Below are 25,702 nucleotides of genomic sequence, written 5' to 3' on the forward strand. Positions count from 1 at the left end.
ATTAAACTCTTTTCTCAACCTGGTTATTCATATATTTATTTTCACAAGGAGTTGAAAGAAGGAAAAAATGCAAAGCAGGCACCAACCCTTGGTGGCACATCAGTCTATTTGAAAACTCTCTCACAGTGATTTGTATTGGGCCAACTACAACGATCATAGATTTAGAAGGGCTATGGTTGAAGTGCTAGGATTAAACATTTATTTTATAAGCAAGCACAGGACTGCTCCACTGACAGACTGAGGAGATCGTTCCTCCCCCAAACTATACAACTCTTCAATTCCACGTTAACATTATTCAAAGTTATTGTCTGTTTTTACCTGCATTTTTATTACTCTTTAATTTAATATTGTTTTTTGTATCAGTATGCTTCTGCTGGAGTATGTGAATTTCCCCTTGGGGTTAATAAAGTATCTATCTATCTAGGACTTCAAATAATATTAAGCATAACACAAATTACTATAAATGACATCATTTATTCACTTACTCATTTTCTAAATGTATCTCTGGTTGAAAACGACATGGTGTTCTAGTTTTGCTTTAAGTACAGTGTCTCAGAAAAGCCAAGGCAACCTGCATACAAGTTGTTATATGAACATGGAAAATGAAAAATTGGGAAATTTCCACAAACACCAATAATAAATTGTTCACATCTCACAAAGTCTATACTTTTAGAAAGAAGTTACACTTAAAAAAAACAATAATTACAACAAATGGTCGGTCAGTGCAATGCAAGAGGAAGCCAAGGAAAAACAACAAAGCAGCAGATTCACAGGAAATAGAATGAAATCCAGGATGTGGAAATACGGCTGTTCGTTAAATAGAGCGGTTTGCAATTTATCTGAATCATTTCAAGACAAATTGAAAATGTAAATCAGAGCAAACCATGTTTATCCATGGGGAAATAAACCATGACTCGTCATTCAGCTTTGGATAAATTGTCTATGAATGCAAGCAGCCGTGCAGTCTACAAGCACATTTTCCATGAAGCAGAAGCAGTGGCAGTGGCACCGGCACCTGGTCAGCTTCTTTCACCCAGCACACATGACTTCCGCGATCTTATTTGTGCTAACAAATACCAAGGCATTTAGATAATTCAATGTAATCAATCAATCAATCATGCACGCAAAGGTCTGAACAGACTACAATGCATAAGCATTAGATCTAAGCGTCTCTGTGCAGAAATGGAGCGCACGAGGGAATGACTGGCATCTTCTTTTAATTGGCTGCTACATATGACACTCGTCAGTATCGACTGAAGAAATTAACTTCTCAATAGGAAGTCTCCAACTATAAATGTCATCAAGGCTGAAAAAAAAAATGATACGTAACTTTAAGAGGCAGAAACCTGCACATTCACCCATCATTGTTCTGGGAGAGGAAGTAGAAATAGTCACTGAATAGATAGATAGATAGATAGATAGATAGATAGATAGATAGATAGATAGATAGATAGATAGATAGATACTTTATTAACCCCAATGGAAAATTCACATTTTCCAGCAGTAGCATACTGATACAATAAATAATATAAAATTAAAGAATGATAATAATGCATGTGAAAAAAGACAATAACTTTGTATAATGTTAAATGTTAACGTTTACCCCCCCGGGTGGAATTGAAGAGTCGCATATTTTGGGGGAGGAACGATCTCCTCAATCTGTCAGTGGAGCAGGACAGTGACAGCAGTCTGTCGCTGAAGCTGCTCTTCTGTCTGGAGATGATACTGTTTAGTGGATACAGTGGATTCTCCATAATTGATATGAGCCTGCTGAGCGCCCGTCGCTCTGCCACAGATGTCAAACTGTCCAGCTCCATGCCAACAATAGAGCCTGCCTTCCTCACCAGTTTGTCCAGGCGTGAGGCGTCTTTCTTTTTAATGCTGCCTCCCCAGCACACCACCGCGTAGAAGAGGGCGCTCGCCACAACTGTCTGATAGAACATCTGCAGCATCTTATTGCAGATGTTGAAGGACGCCAGCCTTCTAAGGAAGTATAGTCGGCTCTGTCCTTTCTTGCACAGCGCATCAGTATAAGAATATACTGAATATATCAGAATATACAATAAATGTTTAAGAACTAACTTTGATAATAATCCTAAATGCAGTATTTATACAAAAACGTACTCCAAAAGCAATCACTGCTTATTTCTGCTCCTTAAACTCAGACCGTTTAAAATAGATTTTACCCTTTTATAGCAGTGTGCTATAGTCATAGTCTGGTTTAGCAGTTTGACAAACATACATTTTGAGAAACTCAAGCAGATTCAATCATCCAAACTTCAACCGGCACAATATACGATATTTGCACCCACCCGGCATCTGAGACTGATTTGAGAGCAATTTACCTTTAAAGAGAAGCCGTGGTGACCTACACTTTTCCTCTTTTTTATTCTTCCAATAATGCTACTTTTAATACTTATTTACAATGAAATAAAACGAAATAAAAATAACCAAAGCTGTAAAGTGATTTTTAAAGCTCAGATTCTGCGTGTTTACACAAAATAGTCTTTTGGCTTAAGGTTCTTTTTCTTCAGGCGTATTCCTGGGCGCCCTGTTTTGGGTCTTTCGTACTGAAAATGAGGAGCACGTGGAACGCAAGCCCTCCCTTTCTTGCTTCCTTCTATCCATCCCGAGAAAGCACCTGGTGTTGTTGATCTGTGCAGTGATCCGGAGTGGAAGTTGTAGATTTTAAATTTTATTTTTAATTTTAAAGTTTACACCTGCTGTTATTATTAATCCAGAAATGAAAGTAGTGGCGCTGATAAGGTAATGTGCTTTGTTTTTGACCGTCTGGGTTAAGTGAAATCTGTTACGTGATTGTCTAGTTTTAAAAAGAATGTCATGGTCTTCCTTTTTTTACCGAAAGAATAACGTTTAATTTTCATCTTCCCCTCCAGTGTCACTTTACATATATGTGAAAAATGTAATATTAACACGGGTATTTTCAAACGCAATCCCAGAGCATTCCTCGAGGTTGCAATATTTCATTCCAACTAGTTCCCCGATAAGGACCTCGCCCACCTCATTTAAAATTCTATTGTACGTTGTCAATATATTTTAAACGAGCCAATTGCCATCTTGCATTAAAACGATCATTACAGGGTAGTGGGGCTTTTACATTTTCAGCGCAGAACACACCTTTTGTCCTCATTTACCTTGAGTGTTTGTTTTAGAAAGTTTCATTATAATGGGGGGTAATCATATATGTGTTTGTCATCATATTGCATCACTGTTAAACATTCTGTTTAAGAAATCCATGATATAAGGTCATGGTTTTGAAAAGCCCATATTTTTAAAATTTTCTCTTGCCGCTATTTTGAAATAAGCAGATTTGGATAAAAGATGAATGTCAGTAATTTTATTGGAAAAGTATAAGGCATACTTGATGTAAATATATCATCATAGGCAAGTAGCTTGCTGACTGACATAGAAGCAGTGGACTTTCTCATGTAAAAAGTTGTTAGGAACACAGGGCTGAGGTCCTCAAAGCCCTCTGAATACATAATGCAATGATGTATTCAGTAAGTAGAGTAATTTCTGGGACTTAAAGTTGGGACTGCAAACCCCAAAAAAAAAAAAAATAAAAACAGTATTTTTAAAGTTATTTTTTACTATGAGAGTCATTAATTCTAGTTTGCACTTTTGTTGTATTAGGTAATGCAAAGATTTTAAAATATGGTAATAATGTCACTTCGTAAGATATGTTTCTTTTTGTAATACTTAAGGTTAAATTATAGAAAGTCACATGTAGAATACTGTCTTGTGATAGAAATATACTTTAAAGTATATAATATACTTTCTTTAATCATTCATAAAAGTAGTCCATTCTCTGTCCTGGCAAATCCTCACGTAATACATTGACATAAATGTTGGCTTAATCAAATTTTTTTTTTTCGTTTTGGGGGCACTGTAGTTCGATAATAAACCTTGACAGTGCTGTGTGCTTTTATAAGAAATGGCTGATTTAATTTTATTATAAAGACCTTGTACATGTGTGAGAAATTTTTACAGTAATGCTGTATTTGAAAAAAAATATATTGAGGGATTAGTAACAGTTATAAACTTCTCTGTATAGACACAACTAGCGGTGATACTTGGCAAAATTTTTTAAGACAGTGTGCCTAAGTTATGGTGCCATCAGTTAATCATTAAGATGTATCTGAAGTGCTATGCAACTAACGGAGTACTTTTCTTTATACAATATTTATGTTTTTTTGTTTTTTTGTTTTTTTTTTTTTTACAAAGAAATAATGAGATATATGTATGTAAACACACTTGATAAACTGGTCTGGCTTGAATATGTATGTACAGTTAGGTAATTAAATATTTGGACAGAGACAACTTTTTTCTAATTTTGGTTCTGTACATTACCACAATGAATTTTAAATGAAACCACTCAGATGCAGTTGAAGTGCAGACTTTCAGCTTTAATTCAGTGGGGTGAACAAAACATTTGCATAAAAATGTGAGGCAACTAAAGCATTTTTTTAACACAATCCTTTCATTTCAAGGGCTCAAAAGTAATTGGACAAATTAAATAACTGGAAATAAAATATTCATTTCTGATACTTGGTTGAAAACCCTTTGATGGCAATAACAGCCTGAAGTCTTGAACTCATGGACATCACCAAATGCTGGGTTTCCTCTCATTTCAATCCTCTGCCAGGCCTTTACTGCAGTGGCTTTCAGTTGCTGGCTGTTTGTGGGCCTTTCTGTCTGAACTTTAGTCTTCAACAAGTGAAATGCCTGCTCAATGGGGTTAAGATCAGGTGACTGACTTGGCCATTCAAGAATTTTCCACTTCTTTGCTTTAATAAACTCCTGAGTTGCTTTGGCTATATGTTTTGGGTCATTGTCCATCTGTATCATGAAACGCCGCCCAATCAATTTGACTGCTGTATTTAGCTGGATTTGAGCAGACAGTATGTCTCTGAACACCTCAGAATTCATTCGGCTGCTTCTGTCCTGTGTCACATCATCAATAAACACTAGTGTCCCAGTGCCACTGGCAGCCATGCACGCCCAAGCCATCACACTGCCTCCACCGTGTTTTATAGATGATGTGCTATGCTTTGGATAATGAGCTGTTCCACACCTTCTCCATACTTTTTTCTTGCCATCATTCTGGTAGAGGTTGATCTTGGTTTCATCTGTCCAAAGAATGTTTTTCCAGAACTCTGCTGGCTTTTTTAGATGTTCTTTAGCAAAGTCCAATCTAGCCTTTCTATTCTTGAGGCTTATGAGTGGCTTGCACCTTGCAGTGCACCCTCTATTTACTTTCATGCAGTCTTCTCTTTATGGTAGACTTGGATATCAATACGCCTACCCCTACCCCTTGGAGAGTGTTGTTCACTTGGTTGGCTGTTGTGAAGGGGTTTCTCTTCACCATGGAAATGATTCTGCGATCATACACCACTGTTGTCTACCGTGGACGTCCAGGTCTTTTTGCGTTGCTGAGTTCACCAGTGCTTGCTTTCTTTCTCAGGATGTACCAAACTGTAGATTTTGCGACTCATAATATTGTAGCAATTTCTCAGATGGGTTTTTTCTGTTTTCGCAGCTTAAGGATGGCTTCTTTCACCTGCATGGAGAGCTCCTTTGACCGCATGTTGTCTGTTCACAGCAAAATCTTCCACATTCAAGCACCACACCTCAAATCAACTCCAGGCCTTATATCTGCTTAATTGATAATGACATAATGACGGACTTGCCCACACCTGCCCATGAAATAGCCTTTGAGTCAATTGTCCAATTACTTTTGAGCCCCTGAAATGAAGGGATTGTGTTCAAAAAATGCTTTAGTTGCCTCACATTTTTATGCAATCGTTTTGTTCACCCCACTGAATTAAAGCTGAAAGTCTGCAGTTCAACTGCATCTGTGTTGTTTCATTTAAAATTCATTGTGGTAATGTACAGAACCAAAATTAGAAAAAAGTTGTCTATCCAAATATTTATGGACCTAACTGTATTTTATACTGCATTGTGAAGAGTAAGAAGAAGCCAACATTATAGAGAGTAAGGAGGCCACATGCTGTGCAGAGTGGAGGCAGAACCTCTGGGTTTTTCCCAGTTGATTCTGGTGTTCGTCAAGGGTGTGTTCTTGCTTTTACTGCGTTCAATGCTTGCATGGCCTGAGTGTTGGGCAAGGCTTTGGGGCATCTGACAGGTGGCGCAGTGGTAGTGCTGCTGCTTTGCAGTAAGGAGACTGTGGAAGATTGTGGGTTCGCTTCCCGGTTCCTCCCTGTGTGGATAGTGCTTTGAGTACTGAGAAAAGCGCTATATAAATGTAATGAATTATTATTATTAATATTATTATCTGTTGGTGAAGAAAGATTCACTGATCTTGACTTTGCTGATGAGGCTCTGATCAGGGCTCTAGAGAGACTGAGCGAGGAGTCTGGGCTTGCAAGTGTCCTGGATAAAAGCCAAGATCCAGACCTTTAATGAACTCTTGGGCTAAGCCATCAGAAGTGTGTCTGTCTGCGGAAATGGTGTTGACCTTGTTGAGAGGTTTTACTTACCTCGGCAGTGACATTTGTGTCTCTGGTGTCTCTTCCTGTGAAGTCAGTAGACAGATTTGTAGAGCATGGGGGGTCATGAGGTCTCTGGAAAGGGGTGTGTGGCGCTCCTGATATCTATGCAAAATGACAAAGGTCCTGGTGCTTCCTGTTTCACTATATGGCTGAGAGACATGGATGCTATCTAGTGACCTGAGATGAAAACTAGGCTTCTTCAGTACTGTGTTTCTTAGGAGAATCCTTGGGTACTGCTGGTCTGACTTTATGTCGAATGAGCAGTTGCTCACAGAGTCCCGAATGAGGCACATTACCTGCAATGTGAGGGAGCATCAGTTACGGCACTACGGCCATGTGGTATGATTCCTTCGAGGGTGGTCTGACTCTCAGGATCCTCATTGTAGAGGGCCCAAGTGGCTGGACCAGGGCAAGGGGACGCCCACGTAACACCTGGCTGTGGCAGACAAGTGGTCATTTCTGCAGGGTCAGACTGGACTACATGTCTGCCTTGGGGTGGGGGGTTTGCCAACCAAGATCCCGAGCTGTTTCGTCGTGTGGTGGGTACAGCAACGCACTGTACCACTGCATTCTCCCCAACCTGACTTGACCTGACCTGCTCTTTGCTTAAAAGCGACTTTCACACTAAGCTGCCAAAATAGGCACAACGAGCATGAGCTCAACAAAATGCAGAGTATTGTGGAAAACTGACAATATTGCAATGAAAGAATTCCCTCAAACTGTTACAAGACTATTCTGAGATTTGCCTTTAATCAGATTTTTAATAATAAATTTTGTTTATATAGCACCTTTCCCATGCTTAAGGCTCTTCATAGTGTCTCAGAAAGAACAGCAGGGTATATGTAACATTTGATACAAATATTTTCTACACAGAACACTAGAATAGATAACTAGAATCAAGAGAAAAAAAAAACAAAACACTAAATTCAATACTAAAAGAAAGCCTGAGCAAAGAACATAATTTATAATACAACACACAGACACATTATCCGGAGCCTCTGGACAGAGAGGCAAACTGAAAGAAGGTGCAGAATGTTAGATTAAGTTAAAGGTTTTCTTGAACAGGTGAGTTTTCAGTTTGTTTTTTGTTTTTTTTTTAAGAATGAATTGAGTCAGCCGATATAATTAATTTTGGGGGATCATTTTAGCAATCTCCATTTCTATTGTACAGCCCTGACATCACACGCGTTCCTCAAGAAGACTTCTTGATACTCGTTAATTAAAAAGTGTCAGTCTCATTTTCTCCAAAAGTGGTTAAATCATCTGGCCATGAATCACGATAGAAGACTGAGAAGCAACAAATGAGTGCAGACCTGTGTGAGCTGTCTTGCTATGTATTATCCCTCATATTTTCAAATTGACTCTCCAGCTCCTTGACTGTAACTTTCTCTGTTTTCTCAAGATGCAATTAAAGGTCATCTCTAAAGTTTGTGAAACTTGTGCCTTTGAGTTGGATATTCTGAAAGGTGACTCCTGTATTCCTATTACTCACAAACTTTCCATGCTTTTTAGATTTCGGTCTGTCTGAGATCTGTGTGTTATCCTGGGGCACCACATTTTCATGCTGAACAATGATTCTAGCTTAGTGTGCTGCAGGAAATCCCTGTAACTCTCCATTCCTTAATGGTCTGTCTGGCGTACCCTGGATTGTGAGAACACAACTGTCAATAGCTGCTACAGCTTGAGTCAAAATCAAAGAATTCTTCTGAAGGGTAACACTTAACTTTGAGTTTTTCCCCAAATAAATCATAGAGAAAGTGACAGAGTGCCACAAAAGGCAATTTCTCCATTTTTTGTGCAATGTACTTTGCTCTCCCTTTAATGTCAGTGTTTTTTGAGCTTGTAGCCAGGTGTTCCATATGGTGATGCACAGCTGTACTTTGTGATCTGAGTGCAGAAAAACAAAGTGCCCAGTAAATGTGGGGCAACCAACACTGGGCCTTCATTGCAGCATAAATGCACACCAATTGCTGTCAGCTCACACTTTTTGGGGCTGGTATGTTTTCCTTATCAGCTTTAGTAAGTCATAGACTTTTTCAATCATTAGCTGTCCCAGTGTTCATTTTGAAAGCAAAGGACTGGGGGCACTCATTTCTAATGCAGAGGCATAACCGAGGGAAAATGTGTGTTCTTGAATGGATAAGACAGGAGTGCACAATAGACATTTAAAGTGTTATAGAAGACATCCTTCAAACTTTTTAAACAAATTTTTGGGAAATTTTATAATTCCTGTATTCATCATGCAAACAGCGGGCAGGGGGCATGCATTTCTACAGCTATGCTCAAGCTGTGGAAATGACTGTGCACCAGTGGTTGGGACTGAAGGCCAGAGTACACATGAAAGTGATTTAAAAGACTTTCTAAAACCTTTTAAAATACTTTTTAAAGAATTTCGGCTGTCAAGTGTTCATTTTGTAAGCAGCATACAGGGGGCAAGCATTTCTATGATTCTGCTCCCACAGGGGAAATAAGTGTCCCTTCCAGTAGTGGATAGGACAAAAAGGTATAGTAGAGAATAAAGTAATGAAAGACTTACTAGAGTCTTTTTGAATAGGTTTCACTCAATTTTAGCAGTCCAGTACTCATTTTGTAAACCAAAGAGCATTTTAACGGCAAAGGCTCAGCTGTGGAAATGAGTTTCTCCTCCAGTGTATGTAATGGAGAGGCACAATAAATATGAAATTGATACAGAAAACTGTTTAGTCTTTCTGAGCAATTTTAGCTCAACAGTGTTCATTTTGGAAGCAACTTACAGGGGCACGCATTCCTACAGCAAAGTCTCACCTTTGGAAATGAGTGTCCTCTCTGGTGGAAGGGATGGAGGACACAGTAGATATGAATGTGCTACAGAAGACTGCCTGATAGGCTTATTAAAGATACTGTCTACCATTTTAACAACCCAGTGTTCATTTTGCAAGGGGGCACTGCAGATAATGATTACAATTTAATGTGTTTTAAAAACATTTGATTAGTTTTAATCTGCCATGGTATCTATCTGTGCATATAATATACAAGAACAAGAGCTTTATAGGATAATGACACCTGCTATTAAAATTAGATCCTTCCTCAGTTTAAAAGGGTGGTCATGACAAGCAAGGCATTTTTTTTTTTTGATAGAACATAAAACGATTTCATTTACACTGATCTAATCACTCATGTGACAGGTGAAATTTAAGTTCCATAACAATGCCTTTCCCGTCAAAGAATTTTTTTCCCCTCTTTTTTTTCCCCCCACAAAAAACTACGTGAGTAAATGTTTAAGAGCAAGGACCACATATAGTGTGAAAGTGGATTAGTACATTTATTTTAACGATCTGTCTTTTAAATGTCTTTATACAGAGTTATTGGGTGTCAAGTAGTGAATTATTAATTATAATTATTACAATTAGTAATATTTTTCTACATCTGATTTTTCATGTTTCTTTGTTGATTAGTTGCCTTTGAGGAACGTATTAGTAACAGAACATATAGTGTGCTCTCCAAAATGATTGAAGAAACAGCTGACAAGTGGCATTTTTTGATACCATTTTAACAAAGTTTACTATCTGCCGTCAATCACGTAGCATCCCGGTAAAACAAGAATAACATATAATACACCTGCAACCTTAAACACAGACGTCATGACATCGCTATGCTTGAGGAAGCAGTGGGTAGGCAGCTGTGTGTTCATGTTTACTGAAGGACAGGCTGTCATTTTGTGTGGACCAAATTCACCATTTGGGGTACACGGCCGCTGTGTCAGCCACACAGCACAGTTAGCAAAATGTACGTCTGCGTGCGGCCCTTGTGTGCAATCTATTCCTTCTTTGTGGTAATATCCTGGAGGTCATAATGCAATAGAGAGATTCCTGTTATACAGTGATCAAATTACCATTTTGTATGGTAATAAAATAGAAATGTTATGTACAATATACTGTATAAATCTCCAGGGAGTCTTGTTTTCCTGATTTATCCTAGTGTATATTTTATTTTTGGTGACTCTGGTATAAATGACTGTGCTTTAGTGTAACATTGGCTGGCACTCTGTCCATTGTTGTTATGCAAAATGCCCTCCCCCCCCCCCATTGTAATTGAAAGATATGCAATATATAACAAAAGGCATAAAATGTTAATTAAAAAACAGATACCTACTTGTTTGGCTATTGGTAGAATTTTGAGAGAATTAATGTAATTAGTGAAAATTACATATTCTTTTAAAAGCTGTTTTGAAAAAAAAATTCAATAAGAACATGCTCGTGTGTACTTAAAATTATAGTATAATGACACATCTTAGCTAGGTTATGAAACCATGAATCAATAAAAAAAATTAAGAGCAGATAATGACATTGAATTGTATATATAATACAGTTTACTGTTCAAAAGTCTTGTGTGAAATGTGAAAAAATGTTATAAAGGAAATATGTTTTCAAAAATGCTTTAATGCCATGAATAGTTTCTAATTATGAAGTAAACTTCTTATAAAGTGCTGCAAAAAGAAAAAAAAATGAAATCATTATTTTGTGTGAATACTCTGTCATTTCTCTTAGAGAAAAGCCAAGCAAAATGACACCTTTTATTGGCTAACTAAAAAGATTACAATATGCAAGCTTTCGAGGCAACTCAGGCCCCTTCTTCAGGCAAGATATTTTTGAAGGTACTCTTGTGGTAGGGTTTCTGCCAAGTCACTGCAGACCTTGGCTGTCTTCTGCAGGCATAATATTACATGACTACTAGTCAGAGTTGATGTCAAACTTAGTAACTGCATTTGCCAATCATCACCTGATGATGTCAAACCTGTACAATTTGGAATCATAACAGATGACAAACTACACATTTCTGTGATGACTTTCCAGAACAATTTCACATTTCCAGTAATGTGTTCCCTGATTGTGATGATGCTGTACAAATTCTTTCCAGGGATTCAAGTCTAGCTGCAGTCTTGGCCTGGGTGGACAAATTGTAATGGGATACCAGCTTTGCAAACCTTTTAGTCCATCTATGGTCTTTGGTAGTCTGCATCTTTTTTCAGCAATGTAAAGTTTGTAAATAATTCTTGCAGTACCAAGCACTCCATCTTCTATCACAATATAAACACAATAGGCACCTTGGAAGGGGGTATTTTAGAAAATAGAAGATTATGTAATGGTGTGATGTATGGCATTTTTCCAGTGTATAAAAAATATTTTATCAAAAATTACCTGAATACTGCATTTAGTACTAGGGTGTTGTACCGTGTTAGCCATTATGAATGTAGAGAAAAGCCAAGCAAAATGACACCTTTTATTGGCTATCTAAAAAGATTACAACATGCAAGCTTTCGAGGCAACTCAGGCCCCTTCTTCAGGCAACTTGCTGAATTTTATGCTCTTCTTTGCTGTATAAGCAGCCAGTACTTAATGCGGGTGAAAAAGAGCAAGATATGGCTCATCTCTATAGAAAAAATACTCCAGGCCATGTACAAAAATCTGCTTAACCTACACATTCTGAATAACTTAAGCACACCAAGACACCATGCCATTACATTACATAACATGGCATTGGGTATATTAACAAAAAAATGAATGCGTATTCTTTGTGCTATAATCAGACATATATTACTTTAAGTAAAACTAAAATAAAGGGTACAATGAGGCTAGTTACCCTGGGCTTAAGTTGGCTTCTTTAAAAGTACAAATGGTAGGTTTTTAACAAAAAGAAGCATTTCTGCCTTTTCACCAGCAAGCCTGTTTCTCTGTTCATTTACTATATTTGACAAAGCTGAAAAAGGCGTTCACTGTGTACACTGGTACAAGGTGCCGATAGGTACTTGATCGCTGCCTTGGCCAAGGTTGGGAAGTGGGCTGCATTACTTTTCCAATACTGGAGGGCGCAGTTATTTCTGGAGATAGGGGGCACGCTGAGATAGTTATTCAGCTGAAAAAAAAAGTTTACAAGCGTTTACCCATATTATAATAAAAAAAATTATTATTAGCTTGACCAGATTTGTGCAGAACAGGACAACTACCTGTACCAACCACCGCCATTAATAAAAACTTGTGATGTTGAAAGCTTGATGTATAATGATTTGGGTCATATAAAGGGCATTTTGTATAAAGTGTGATACGGATGTACTTTTAAGAGATTTAGCACAAGCTGTTCTAAAATGAAACACTCTGTAACTCAGGTGTGCCTTTAAATGTTGAGAGACTGCTGTATATTTCAGGGTGATTTTGTCTTAACGTAATGCTTACCTTAAAAGTGGAATAAATCTTGTCTTAAAATCTTTTACAGTTTAGACACAGGAGATGCATCTTCCACAAGGTACAAAACTTGAAGCTGCATTCTACCATGCCGGCGAACATGTTCCTCTTTTTTTGCCAAGTGCCCACTAAATTAAATTCCTCCACTAATTTTCCACAGTGACTTGACTATCTACAATGGAAAAACCCACAAACTGCACTGCTGCAATGATAGTTTTGTAGGCAATCTGGCAAACATAAATTGTGTAAACCTGATGAAAAAAGCGAAGTGATGCTGTTAACATGTTCCTTTTCTTCTCCGCTAATGTTTGCAGAGCAGTACTAGCCCTTTTTATTTGTTTTGTACAAAACTGTTGACTACTTTATCAAAACATATATTTGCAGAGCATTGTCACCAGAACTGCTGAGCTTAATAAATGTTGGTGAGTTATAGGGGAAGGTAAGTAGTATTTGTGACCCTTTAACTGTATGTTCGATGCACAGCCAATCTCAAGATTCATTTTATGACAGTAATAGGCTGTCTCATGTTTGTACATCATCACTACAACAAGTAACAGATGCAGCTTTTTTTCCTGAATGTGCTTTTGACACATCGCTCATCAGGTGCTCACAGTTGAAACACAGGGGAAAAAAACACCTGTTTTCTGCATGCACTGTTATCTTCCTCTCCTTGTTTTGTTTTTCATTTTCTGGTGCATATTCATGTTTGGCGCAGTGGTAGTGCTGCTGCTTTGCAGTAAGGAGATTGTGGGGTCGCTTCCCAGGTCTTCCCTGTGTGGAGAGTGCTTTGAGTAGTGAGAAAAGCGCTATATAAATATAAGAGTTATTATTATTATTTCATGGTAGACTTTCTTAGAAGTGAGTTAAGAACTTTTCTAAACAACGGTGTATGACAGAGAAAACCAAGTCCACTGGTAGAATGTTGTACTCCTGAATTCCCTCAGGCTGAGCAACATTTTCACAGCCTGAAATAACTTTAGTATTGTAAATACATCTGACATTGGCCAAAAGAGAACATTTGAGTCTAAAAGGCTGAAATCTGTTTTCAATATTGGACAGTACAAACATCCAGGGGGATGAAAAATTTCTGTAAGCTCTGGACCCTTTGAAATATAGAGTGTTCTCAATAATGTTTGGAATAACTACATATTTTTTTTCCTTGATTTATCCCTTTGCTCCACAATTTTTAAAATTGCAAATCAAATAACTCAGACATGATTAAAGTGAACATTGCAGACTTTAATTTGCATACATTTCTGCCATACCATGTAGAAATGACAACACTTTTTATACCCTTAATGTTTTAGGACTATAATTCCATCTATACAGGTAACATTTTCAGAACTTGTCTTAAATTAAACACATGGTTGCAGTGTTATTGATACTGGATTAACTAAGTATTTTATCAAAAAAAAAAAAAAAAATCTGGGTCACTTTTATATTGGTATGCTGCAGTAGAAATGACCAGGTTTCAAAAGTTCACACTTTCTGTTGCTGTAATATGGTAATGATACCGGTTGTTTATATGGCGAAGCCAAGAGTGGAATAGAGGTACAAAGCAGTCATATGGTACTGGCAAAGACCACAGTCAGACACAGTGAAGCCTGATGTTATATATTTCTTAGTCTGTAAACACACTCGCCATAAACAGTTTAGTCTTTTAGGTTTCATTGAATATAGCATGGTGCCAGTAGTGGACAATTTTTCAACTTTAGACATCCTTCAATCACTGTGTTTAAAAACAGTGAAAGAGTGCTGAAGAATGTAAACAGAGTTGGCCTGTTCTTACAGAAACTTCCATTTTAGAGACTTTGATAAAGCAAAATATTAGATCAGACTGGTAATTGTAGTTCTGGGCAAAGACAGTGTTAAATTGTCTCTTGGCTCTTCCAGTTGTTTTCGTTGGGCATCTTCTAAAAATGCTGCTGCTATGTTCATTTTCCATAGTTTCTTTCTGTGTCATCTATATAAACTACTCATAATCTCATCTTCATTTCAACTCACTCAACTTCATGATGCTACAAAGTAGAACAATTAAAACTGACAGTTCAATGGTCAGATCATTATTGTTCATGTAGGCTTCAAGAACACATTTTTATTTGTCAACTAATTACATAACGGGGTAATAGTAAGAATAATGAGTGGCTTTTTTGTTTTGAAAGCACACTGGAATTTCCCGTGTTATTAAGTAAAACCATATTGTTTTTTTTAAATAACTGACACAATTCCCATGAAAAAGATAAAAGTAAAATATTTTAGCCTTTAAGTTTGATGTCTGACTTGCATGTTGTCAGTCTGATTTCTACTGAAGAACTTTGTTTGCAGTGGAGTACAGTAGACCCTGCGAAGTCACGGTTCAGGCTTCGCGGACTCAGCCGTTCGCAGATTTTTCCTTAGAACCTAACTATTAATTGTTAGCGGAAAGCGCAAATATCCTCCGCAATTTTTTTATGGCTTTTTTCATGGCAATACTGTGCTGTAGAGAGAACAGAAAGCAACTGCTGAGGGAAATGCAGTTAGGGATGGTGAAAGTAGCCAATCCGAGAGCGTTATTCATTTCTCCTTGCTGCTGATTGATTCCTGCCCTGTGATGCAACTCCAGCTGAGTGTCCTCATGTTTTCCATTTTGTTATTGTTTTGTTGTTTTTAAACGCACAAGATATCACCGAATCGCCCTGCACCTTCTAAGGCTTCTGGCACTGAGCCTAAGCGCCAGAAGAAGTTTAAAACACTCCAGGAGAAGGTTGAACTACTGGATTTGCTCCTGGAACTAAAATGTTATGCTGCAGTAACGCGCCACTATGGCATTAATGAAAGCACCGCACGCTACATAAAGAAGAATGAAGCCGCGATCTGGAGTACCGTATCTGTAAGTTTCTGTGATAGTAACGTAACCCCCGCGAATTTTGGTGGTGTACTGTACACTCTTTTGTTTTGCCACATGGTGTGTTGTCCGTGGTGTGGTATTGTTTTCCTCAGTTTACATGTAGGCTTTTTGCTGTGTCCTTCGCCACTTACAGGTAAAGAATGACTTTTTCTGGAGAAGTAGTCTAGATGCTGAAATTCTCTTCTTGAATTGTGGCTTCTTCTCCCCTCTTGGGCTAAGTCACTAACACAGAGCTTCCAGTTGTAGAACCAATGCCTACGTAAAGGCCTATTATTTCAATAGTCAGACTGAAAAGGGTTCAGTTTGCTTTAAGAAGCTTAAAAATGAATTCTCCTTTTAGCTGCCTTTTTGTCAAGAAGGTGTTAGCACCCTTTCTCATCAGTTGGAACTTAGAAGGCAAGTTGACTAAATGGCGGTTATACAACTCAGCTGGTTATACTATGGCGCAGTTCATTCTGGAATGCAATTTGGCGCAGGGTAACTGGCTTTCTACCTTTCTGATAAGTCTGTTTTGACAGGGAAGGCTTTGCGTGTCACTGAAAGCCTATCAAAATGGGACAGTGTCCATTTTGTCCTATAGGTAATATGCTCTCACTACTTTCCTCTTCTGCTTTCTAGTGTGATTGGGTGGTGGTGCTATTACGGTTGAAACAGAAATAATCACAGCTCAATGTGATCAGAGATCATACAAAAGAAGGCCTGCGCTTCAAATGGTAGAATGGTCTGTAAACAGGGGTTTCATCCAGACTGTTTAACGGCAAGGTCTGCTTTGCTGCCAAAGATGTTTTCATCCTATCCAGCAGGTGCCCTGATTATAGTCCCACAAAACTACAGATGGAGGTCATTGAACAATTTTATGATGACCTTCAGATGGCAATAGTGGCTGATATCTTTGACAGGATGGTGGTGCATTATTTTAAGTTAGTTAAGATTAAATTTCTACTGGGCATGCCAGTAGTGCAGTTCTGCATTACTAATTTGCAACTAATTTTGAAAATCGGGGAAGTCATCTATCTGAGTTTCAGGTAATGGCCATCAAATTTTCTAGGAAAAATACAAGTTTTCAAAAATGTATGATTTTCAATTTTTTACCATTTGTCCACATCTGTCCCAGGCCACTGATGAGGCTGAAATTTTTTTTGGACAGAGTAACATATTCTTGAAACTGGCTGGTTGCTTTCTTGGATTCTTAAGTTACCATATCCATCCAAGCAACTGGTTTAATGTCAGATCACTTTTTGCTAGGATTTCACTTTAAAATGGATATTTAAACTCTTGAGAAGTAATTAACTCATCAGGGGCTAGAGCTATCTGAAATTCAAGCTGAAAGCAAAAGAATGAAAGCCAATTCAGTGTCACAATGCCAGCCATCTTTCAGAACGAAAACGTGGTGGTGAAGTTCTGTTGAAAAGGAAAAAAGAATAGAGTTGGGCAATAACTGTAAAAATCAAGAAATGCTCAGATTGGATTCAGATAGAACATTTTAATTTTTTGCAAGAATGGCAGAAGCCTTCCTATTTTCAAAGAGATAAAGGAAAAGTGCACTGTGAGGTCAAACTGGCCTTGGGAAGAAAACAATCTTGGTTCAAATGTGAGAAATTCTAGTTACATTTATAGCCAAAAAGAGTGATAAAATCACTTTAATGCTTCTAAATACTGAATTGGCACACTGTTAGTTTGCATACTGTTTTTGTTTGAGTACTGAAGAACTGTGTTCCAATAGAGTCCTTCTTTATCCACAGATGTAATACATCTGTGATGTACTAAATATGTACTGACAACTGGTTGTGGTTTTGCTAGCCTGTTAGTTTTTATCTATACTTGAGAAATACTGCAGAACTAAGCTTCTAATTTTATACTTTGAAATTCAGTTCTTTAACTTTCATGATGTTCATTCAAAAGTGTTAAAGATACGTATGTAGTTTTGCTTAGGATAAATGTATTGTGTCAATAATAATAATTGATCATTATTTTATGTTTGTGAAATGTGTAAGAATTCTCTGCCTCAAGTTATATAAAGGAGACTGACAATTACATGCAATATGATATGGTAAGGAACAGCAAAAATCAATTAATTTTCATGGGTAATGTGCTTGGGTTATTCCAAAATACTGACCTGAAGAATTCTTCAATGTTATATAAGGAATTATGGAGTAATGTGATAATAATTAGAGAAATTCTATACAGGTATTCTCAAATCAGTCTCAAATATTGAATATATTCCACTAGTCTCCTGCTATCAGCAACACATTGCTGCCCATAAGCCTTTAGCAAATTATATTCCTCCCTCAAAATTGTTTCTAAGGATGTGTTCTATTACCATTTGAATTTCATATCCAGATATTCAAATAGAACATTTATTGAAATCCAATTTCTACTTTAACCATAAGTTTTTTTTTTTTTTGTTTTTTTTATATAAATAAGATTTTGGAATAATTTTCTCTCTTAGAGCCATGAAAAAGTCTTCTTCGGAGTTCTTACAAAAACTAACATCACATTTACTGTCTCTAGAATAAATTTTATTATATATAATTAATCAAGCTACTTAATCGAGGTTCTTGAATTGGGGCATTCTTCTCAAGGTAGGAACCAACTTTGGACAGACCATAGTCTACCTCAGTAATTGCAGTCAAGCCCATATACGTGTTTGCAGTAGCAGTACTACTGCTAAGTGAGGCATGAGCACCCAGGCTCAACCATGCTCGACTGCCTTCTGTTATCAGGTTTTTTATTTATTTATTTTTTATTTATTTATTTTTTTTTGCCACAAAAAAAAAAGAATCAATTACTTATTTATTAACTTTCTGTAATACAAATCTCAGTACATATTACAAAATGTTCATTAAGAAACCCTTTAAAGCACATTATTTTACATTAGAGCTTTAAATGGTAAGAAGTTTTTAAATATTAAGATGTTAGTCTTGTTACTGATAGAAATTTTTATTTGAGTGAAATGTGACTTAGTGGTAATTAGGTAGTTGTATTAATTAAACAGATTTGTTCATTCTGTTCATCAAGGAGAATTGTGTTGCCTTGGAAAATATTTTTTGAGCCATGTAAACTGTAAAAATATGTAACTTGGTAGTTTTGCTTCTTTTCAATATTTTTTGCCATTATTAAAAGAAGACTTTCTGCCCTATCACTAACCATTTATTGTGCACCAAAATACTGTTAAACTCCTTCTTTGTTGATGAATTCCAGACATAAAATCTATAATAATAGCTAGCGACAATTTTCCAACAGTAGCTAATTTTGATTTTCATATACTGTAGATAAATTCATTTGACTCCAAGGCAAGGGAGGTTATAAGCCTTGTATTTTCCTTTCATCGTTGTCATCACATTACCCATCTAACACATAAGGGTGGTCGGTTATCATAGGTTAGCTTTGGTAATACTGAAGAAACTTTAAACTGATATGACAGGAAGCCTAGACATTTTCATTTCAGAACATTGCTGAATTTTATTTGACATAATATCTGTAACTAAAAGTGAAAAAAAAAAATGTTTTTAAGAGGCATTATTTTCATATGGTGGTTGCTTCTACATTTTTTGTAACATGTAATAATAGTCAGCCAGAATTTAGTAGTTTTTCTAATTTAGCTAGCTGATGGATAATTTTAATACTGTGCCGAAGGCCACACCTGTCCTAGAAGTTTTGTGGATGAATGGATGTTGTGTTTCACAGGACACAAAGGACTAAATTTATTTATAAAACACAAGAAAGTTATCATAGACTTCATGATTGTTTTTGAATTAACAGTGTTTCAGGATGGTGTTCAACTGTTTTTGGCATAGCATAATAACATTGGAGCACTTTGACAAAAGAAAACATCCAGAAGATAACACAGATTTTTATGAAACCAGATTTTTAATTTAACTGGGTTACTCAGCTTATCCTGGTTGTGCATGTATAGCTTTTCTTTATACCTTACACTAATAACAAGATCCTGAATGAGTTTCCGCTGTCGATCCCTGAACTTAGTAGGCAAAAGTGTGAATCTGCTCATTGATGTGTTTTTTGATGTGTTGTGTCTTGCATACCTTGGTGGAGTGTGTACAGTTCTCACAGGTCAGCCTCAAGAGAATACCCAAAAGACATGACTACAGCTACATTGACATTGGAAGGAAATTATTAAACAACAATAAAGCAGAATAATTGTGTGCATTTTGCTGGTGGAGCATGCTCCCTGGAAAATAGGTTCAGGCCAGTGCTAGTCTTAAAAAAACCTCAAAGCAGGTCGAAGAGAACAAACTACTTGAACATTAGAGATGAGGAATTACTTGGAGTAACTCTTAATGCTGCTTTAACTTGGGACATTTAGTACTAGCAACTGGGCAAGTACAGTCATATGAAAAAGTTTGGGAACCCCTTTTAATATATGACATGCCTTATAGAAACAGTAGTATTTCAGCAGTGACATTAAGTTTATTGGATTAACAGAAAATATGCAATATGCATCATAACAAAATTAGACAGGTGCATAAATTTGGGCACCCCAACAGAGATATGACATCAATACTTAGTTGAGCCGCCTTTTGCAAATCTAACAGCCTCTAGACGCTGTCCTCCTATAGCCTTTGATGAGTATCTGGATTCTGGATGGAGGTATTTTTGACCATTCTTCCATACAAAATCTCTCCAGTTCAGTTAAACTTGATGGCTGCCGAGCATGGAATGATTTTCGATGATATTCAAGTCAGGGGACTGTGACGGCCATTCCAGAACATTGTACTTCTCCCTCTGCATGAATGCCTTTGTAGATTTCGAACCATGTTTTGGGTCATTGTTTTGTTGGAATGTCCAACCCCTGCGTATCTTCAACTTTGCGACTGATGCTTGAACTTTATCCAGAAGAATTTGTTGATATTGAGTTGAATTCATCCGACCCTCGACTTTAACAAGGGCCCCAGTCCCTGAACTAGCCACACAGCCCCACAGCATGATGGAAACTCCACCAAATTTGACAGTAGGTAGCAGGTGTGTTTCTTGGAATGTGGTGGTGGTGTTCTGCCATGCACAGCGCTTTTTTTTTTTTTTTTTTTTTTTTTTTGTGACCAAATAACTCAATTTTTGTCTCATCAGTCCAAAGCACTTTGTTCCAAAATGAATCTGGCTTGTCTAAATGAGCATTTGCATACAACAAGCGACTCTGTGTGTGGCGTTAGTGCAGAAAGGGCTTCTTTCTCATCACCCTGCCATACAGATGTTCTTTGTGAAAACTGCGCTGAATTGTAGAACGATGTACAGATACACCATCTGTAGCAATATGTTCTTGCAGGTCTTTGGATGTGATCTGTGGGTTATTTGTATCCATCCTCGCAGTCTTGCACATATGCCGCTCCTGTGGGTTTTTTTTTTTTTTTTGGCCTGCCAGACCTGCTGGGTTTATCAGCAACTGTGCCTGTGGCCTTCCATTTCCTGATTGCATTCCTTACAGTTACAGAAGCTGACAGTTTAAACCTCTGAGATAGCTTTTTGTAGCCTTCCCCTAAACCATGAGACTGAACAATCTTTGTTTTCAGATCTTTTGAGAGTTGCTTTGAGGATCCCATGCTGTCACTCTTCAGAGGAGAGTCAAAGGGAAGGAAGCACAACTTGCAATTGACCACCTTAAATACCTTTATATCTCATGATTGGACACACCTGTCTATGAAGTTCAAGGCTTAATGAGCTCATCCAACCAAGTAATCAGCATTGAGCAGTGACAGGCATTCAAATCAGCACAATGACAAGGGGACCCACATTTTTGCACAGCCAGTTTTTCACATTTGATTTAATTTCATACAACTAAATACTGCTTCACTAAAAATCTTTGTTCGGAAAACACCCCAGTACTCAGATGTTCCTAGGAAATGAAAGACATACCACTGTTATCTTTTTTTTGTTGAAAGTAGAGTCAATTATTATGCAGGCTGAGAGGGGTTCCCAAACTTTTTCATATGACTGTATATGATGACTATCTTTATCAGAACAAGCATCTCTGTCACAAATGGAATATGGCCAGATGTTTAGTCTTTAGTGAGTTTTTGGCTTATCAGCTGTGCCCATATGGCATGGATTGGAGAAGAAGTTCAAAGGCTGGATGGCTTGAGGATTTCAAAGGTGCCACTAGTCAGGTATTAACTTGTGAAGACACAGTAAATAACAGGAACAGTGTATAATGTTTACCTCATTTTTATCATTCTGGTTAAATAGCACTTATAATTTTTGCCAAATAAATAATATACTTCACTCTTTCTACTGGAATCAGAAATTACAGGAATTTCTAGCCCTGCAGATACAGTATAGTTAAGTTTTGAATTTTTTCTCTAGATTTTTATATTTCAGTAAGCATTGTTCTGTAGCACATTTAGTGTCAAGTATTTCCAGAACAACCTGCAATACTTTAATATATTCAAATTTAACTATATTGTCATGTACACATAATACAATGAAATTCTTGCTTTTATTTCTTATCAGAATACTGACAGTAAAGCAATACCAACAAACAGACATGTATGCACCATGTTTGTAAGTGCACAATCTATACAGTATGTGATGTATAATTTGTAATTAGAGCAAAAATAATATACACCTTTGTATAACAAACATATATCATAGTAATGTACTAATTATTGGTTATATTTACTGTAGGATTCACTGTGCTAAGAGGAATTGGGGATAAGGTGCCATTTAAAAAAAAAATGTAAAAGTGTATATTTTTAGGAGTCCTCAATGATTCCTTCATTTGCATTGTATAACACCTGTTTGGCGTTTAATATTAACCATTGCTTCTATGACTTCCTTCTCTGCGGTTTATGGATTGATTGATAAATAATTGTATTACATGTTTTTATGGCAGTCTACATCCATGTAAACCAGGAAATTGTGTTTCCTGATGTTTTGTACATAGTGATCGTAATACTTCTATCAGTACAATTATTAAATGTCACTGAAATCACTCTAAGGATTGAATTGCATGTCTACAGTCAGCTATATAAAATCATTTTATATTTCTGCTAGGGCTGGGCAGTATGGCCAAAAATGTTATCCTAAAATGTTTTTCCTTATAATTGGCAATTTATTATATTATTTTCTGATTTAAATGTATTAAACCCAGTGGAAACCAAAAAGTTTATTGTTCCAGTGCAATATGCAATACCAATTAACGTATGAAAATTAAGCTTTAACAAGTATAAATAAAATAGTAAATAAAAATCTTAATTTTATTGACTAGGAATTGTTATCACATTCAATTATTGTTTGAGTGTAACATGTTGCAAAAAATTTTAGACTTAAGGATAACACCTTTAGTTAACTAAAATAGGAGAAATAGTGAAAAATTAAAAGTGAACATAAACAACAAAATAACTATAGCATATTAACTTCATATTGTAAATAACAGGGTTATTGTATTATTTACAAGTTTCTGGCTATACATTCTATTCTTTTGACTGTCATTGTCTGCAGAATGCTCTGTGCCAGGAATCATCCTTGCCCCCTGTGCTGAAAATGCTATCTAAAGGGCAGCTGGTGGCAGGGATGCACAGGCATTGTTTCGACAGACGAGTTAAAGGATGATTTGTGGATCCACCACTTTTGTGTACAATAGAGCCAGATATAGCTAACATGAGAAAAAAAAAATTGGATGTACTTAAAGCTTATATAGTATAGCACAGTAAAAAGAAAAAAACTTGAAAGTTGGTAATTTCAGCCAGATTTTTTTCTAATTTTAGATTCAAATGAAAAGGTGCTGTACTGTTTGTATTGTCACAAATATGGAAATTTTAAGGTAATTTGATTAATATGAAGTTATATTAATTTAATTAAAATGAAGTGAATATGCTGTGGTTATTTTAATTTTAAAGTGGCCATAAATTAGGTACCTCTGGTTTGCTGTGGGGTGTTTGCTTAACATTGAAGGACAAAACTGTCTTGGTTTAAGGGAGAAACAAGATGTGTTCCCTGTTAGCATAAAGCAAAATATGTTGAACATGTGTGTGCATGCATTAATTCTGGAAATGTTGTAGTCGTAAAAGCTTTGTTTAGCTTTTTCAGTACTTCATTGACAGCTGTGAGATATGGCAAATTAAATTAATAAGCATATAACCTAATTGAACATCATGATCTGGTTGAAGCAGTCAGATATATATTGGGACAGGTTGGAGTGTTCAAAGTGTCTTCTGGAGTTAATTATTTAGAGAAATTATGTGACATTTTGTAAGTATGTAGTGTGCACACACTGCAGATTTTATGAGATGTCACTAATTATTTAAAATGTTCTAATCTTTCCAACAGTTAGACTCTGTTTTTCAAGTATTACTGTGTATTTGATAAATAGATAGTTTATTAATCCCAAGGGGAAATTCACATACTCCATCAGCAGCATACTGATAAGGAAACAATATTAAATTAAAGAGTGATTAAAAAATGCAGGTGAAAAAGACAATAAGTTTGTATAATGTTAAGGTTAAACCCATACCCCACCCCCCCGGGGTGGAATTGAACAGTCGCATAGTGTGGGGGAGGAACGATCTACTCAGTCTGTCAGTGGAGCAGGACATAGACAGCAGTCTGTCGCTGAAGCTGCTCCTCTGTCTAGAGATGATCCTGTTTAGTGGATGCAGTGGATTCTCCATAATTGACAGGAGTCTGCTCAGCACACGTCGCTCTGCCACGGATGTCAAACTGTCCAGCTCCGTGCCTACAATAGAGCCTGCCTTCCTCACCAGTTTGTCCAGGTGTGAGGCGTCCTTCTTCTTTATGCTGCCTCCCCAGCACACCACTGCGTAGAAGAGGGCACTCGCCACAACCGTCTGATAGAACATCTGCATGCCAGCCTTCTAAGGAAGTGTAGCTGGCTCTGTCCTCTCTTGCACAGAGCATCAGTATTGGCAGTCCCGTCCAATTTATCATCCAGCTGCACTCCCAGGTATTTATAGGTCTGCACCCTCTGCACACAGTCACCTCTGATGATCACGGGGTCCATGAGGGGCCTGGGCCTCCTAAAATCTGCCACCAGCTCCTTGGTTTTGCTGGTTTTCAGTTGTAGGTAGTTTGAGTTGCACCATTTAACAAAGTCCTTGATTAGGTTCCTATACTCCTCCTCATGCCCACTTCTGATGCAGCCCACGATAGCAGTGTCGTCAGCGAACTTTTGCACGTATTTTGCTTTGATTATTACATACATAGCAAAAAGTTACATTATCTAATTAATCTCTATGCTAATAAAAAAAAAAGATTTAACTTTAAAACTGATTGATGTAAAGCTGGAAATTGCATGAGAGAGATGTTTAGGATTTATAAATACAAGAAGGTTAAAGTAATGCTTTTATAGCACCAAGATGCTACTCCCTTATTTCTGTCTGACATCTTAACACAGTGGTTTTATGGCTATTGCACTGTTTTTTATTCAATTTTTCCAAAATTCTGCAGCTGCTGGAAATGTTCAAGCAATGAGTTTGAACTGTGTAGAAAAAGTCAAAGTGTCTTCATTTTAAAAACTTCAAAGTAAATTAAGTAATTCAAAGTAAAACATTTCACTTAAAATCAAACCGAGAAATTCATATTACACCCACAATATCTTTAACTCATTCTGCTCTGCTATTTCATCTGATTTTAGCAGGGTGTTAGGAATGTTCCATTAGCATATTAGTTTATCAGGAAGTAAACAGAATCTTCTGTTATTTAGATAGTTATATTAAAGTAACATTTCATTCTGTTAATCAATTATGGTTTAAAGACTTCAAAAGTAAAAAACTAAATACAAAAAACTTTGAAAGGAATGGGGACTTGTACCTTCTTCATATATGACCCATGTTTATTAATATACCTATAAATTCTTAAACCTGTTTTTGATTCTCATTGATCCTTATGCTTATGATTGGTTTGCGGTTGTAGAACAGATTTACATATATCACTTAATAGGTTGAATTTCATTATTGAAAATAGTGTCCCTTGTATGAAATCAACTGGGCAAACCAACTGAGGAAGCATGTACCATAAATTAAAAGACCCATTGTCTGCAGAAATCTGCGAACCAGCAAAAAATCTGTGATGTATATTTAGATATGCTTACATTT

At 36.8% G+C, this 25,702-nt stretch overlaps 1 protein-coding gene across 1 annotated transcript in view; it reads left to right on the plus strand.

Moving 5' to 3' along the window:
• The first annotated feature begins 2,598 nt into the window (after nucleotides 1-2,598).
• The window catches only part of dph6 (diphthamine biosynthesis 6), a 357,108-nt gene continuing 334,004 nt past the window's right edge, over nucleotides 2,599-25,702 (plus strand). The window contains exon 1 of the mRNA XM_051919800.1: nucleotides 2,599-2,766. Within this exon, the coding sequence (XP_051775760.1) occupies nucleotides 2,744-2,766 (23 nt within the window). The 5' untranslated portion in view covers nucleotides 2,599-2,743. The remainder of the gene's footprint in view (nucleotides 2,767-25,702) is intronic.

This window comes from Erpetoichthys calabaricus, chromosome 16, assembly GCF_900747795.2.
Source record: "Erpetoichthys calabaricus chromosome 16, fErpCal1.3, whole genome shotgun sequence".
In the NCBI taxonomy this organism is placed as follows: domain Eukaryota; kingdom Metazoa; phylum Chordata; class Cladistia; order Polypteriformes; family Polypteridae; genus Erpetoichthys; species Erpetoichthys calabaricus.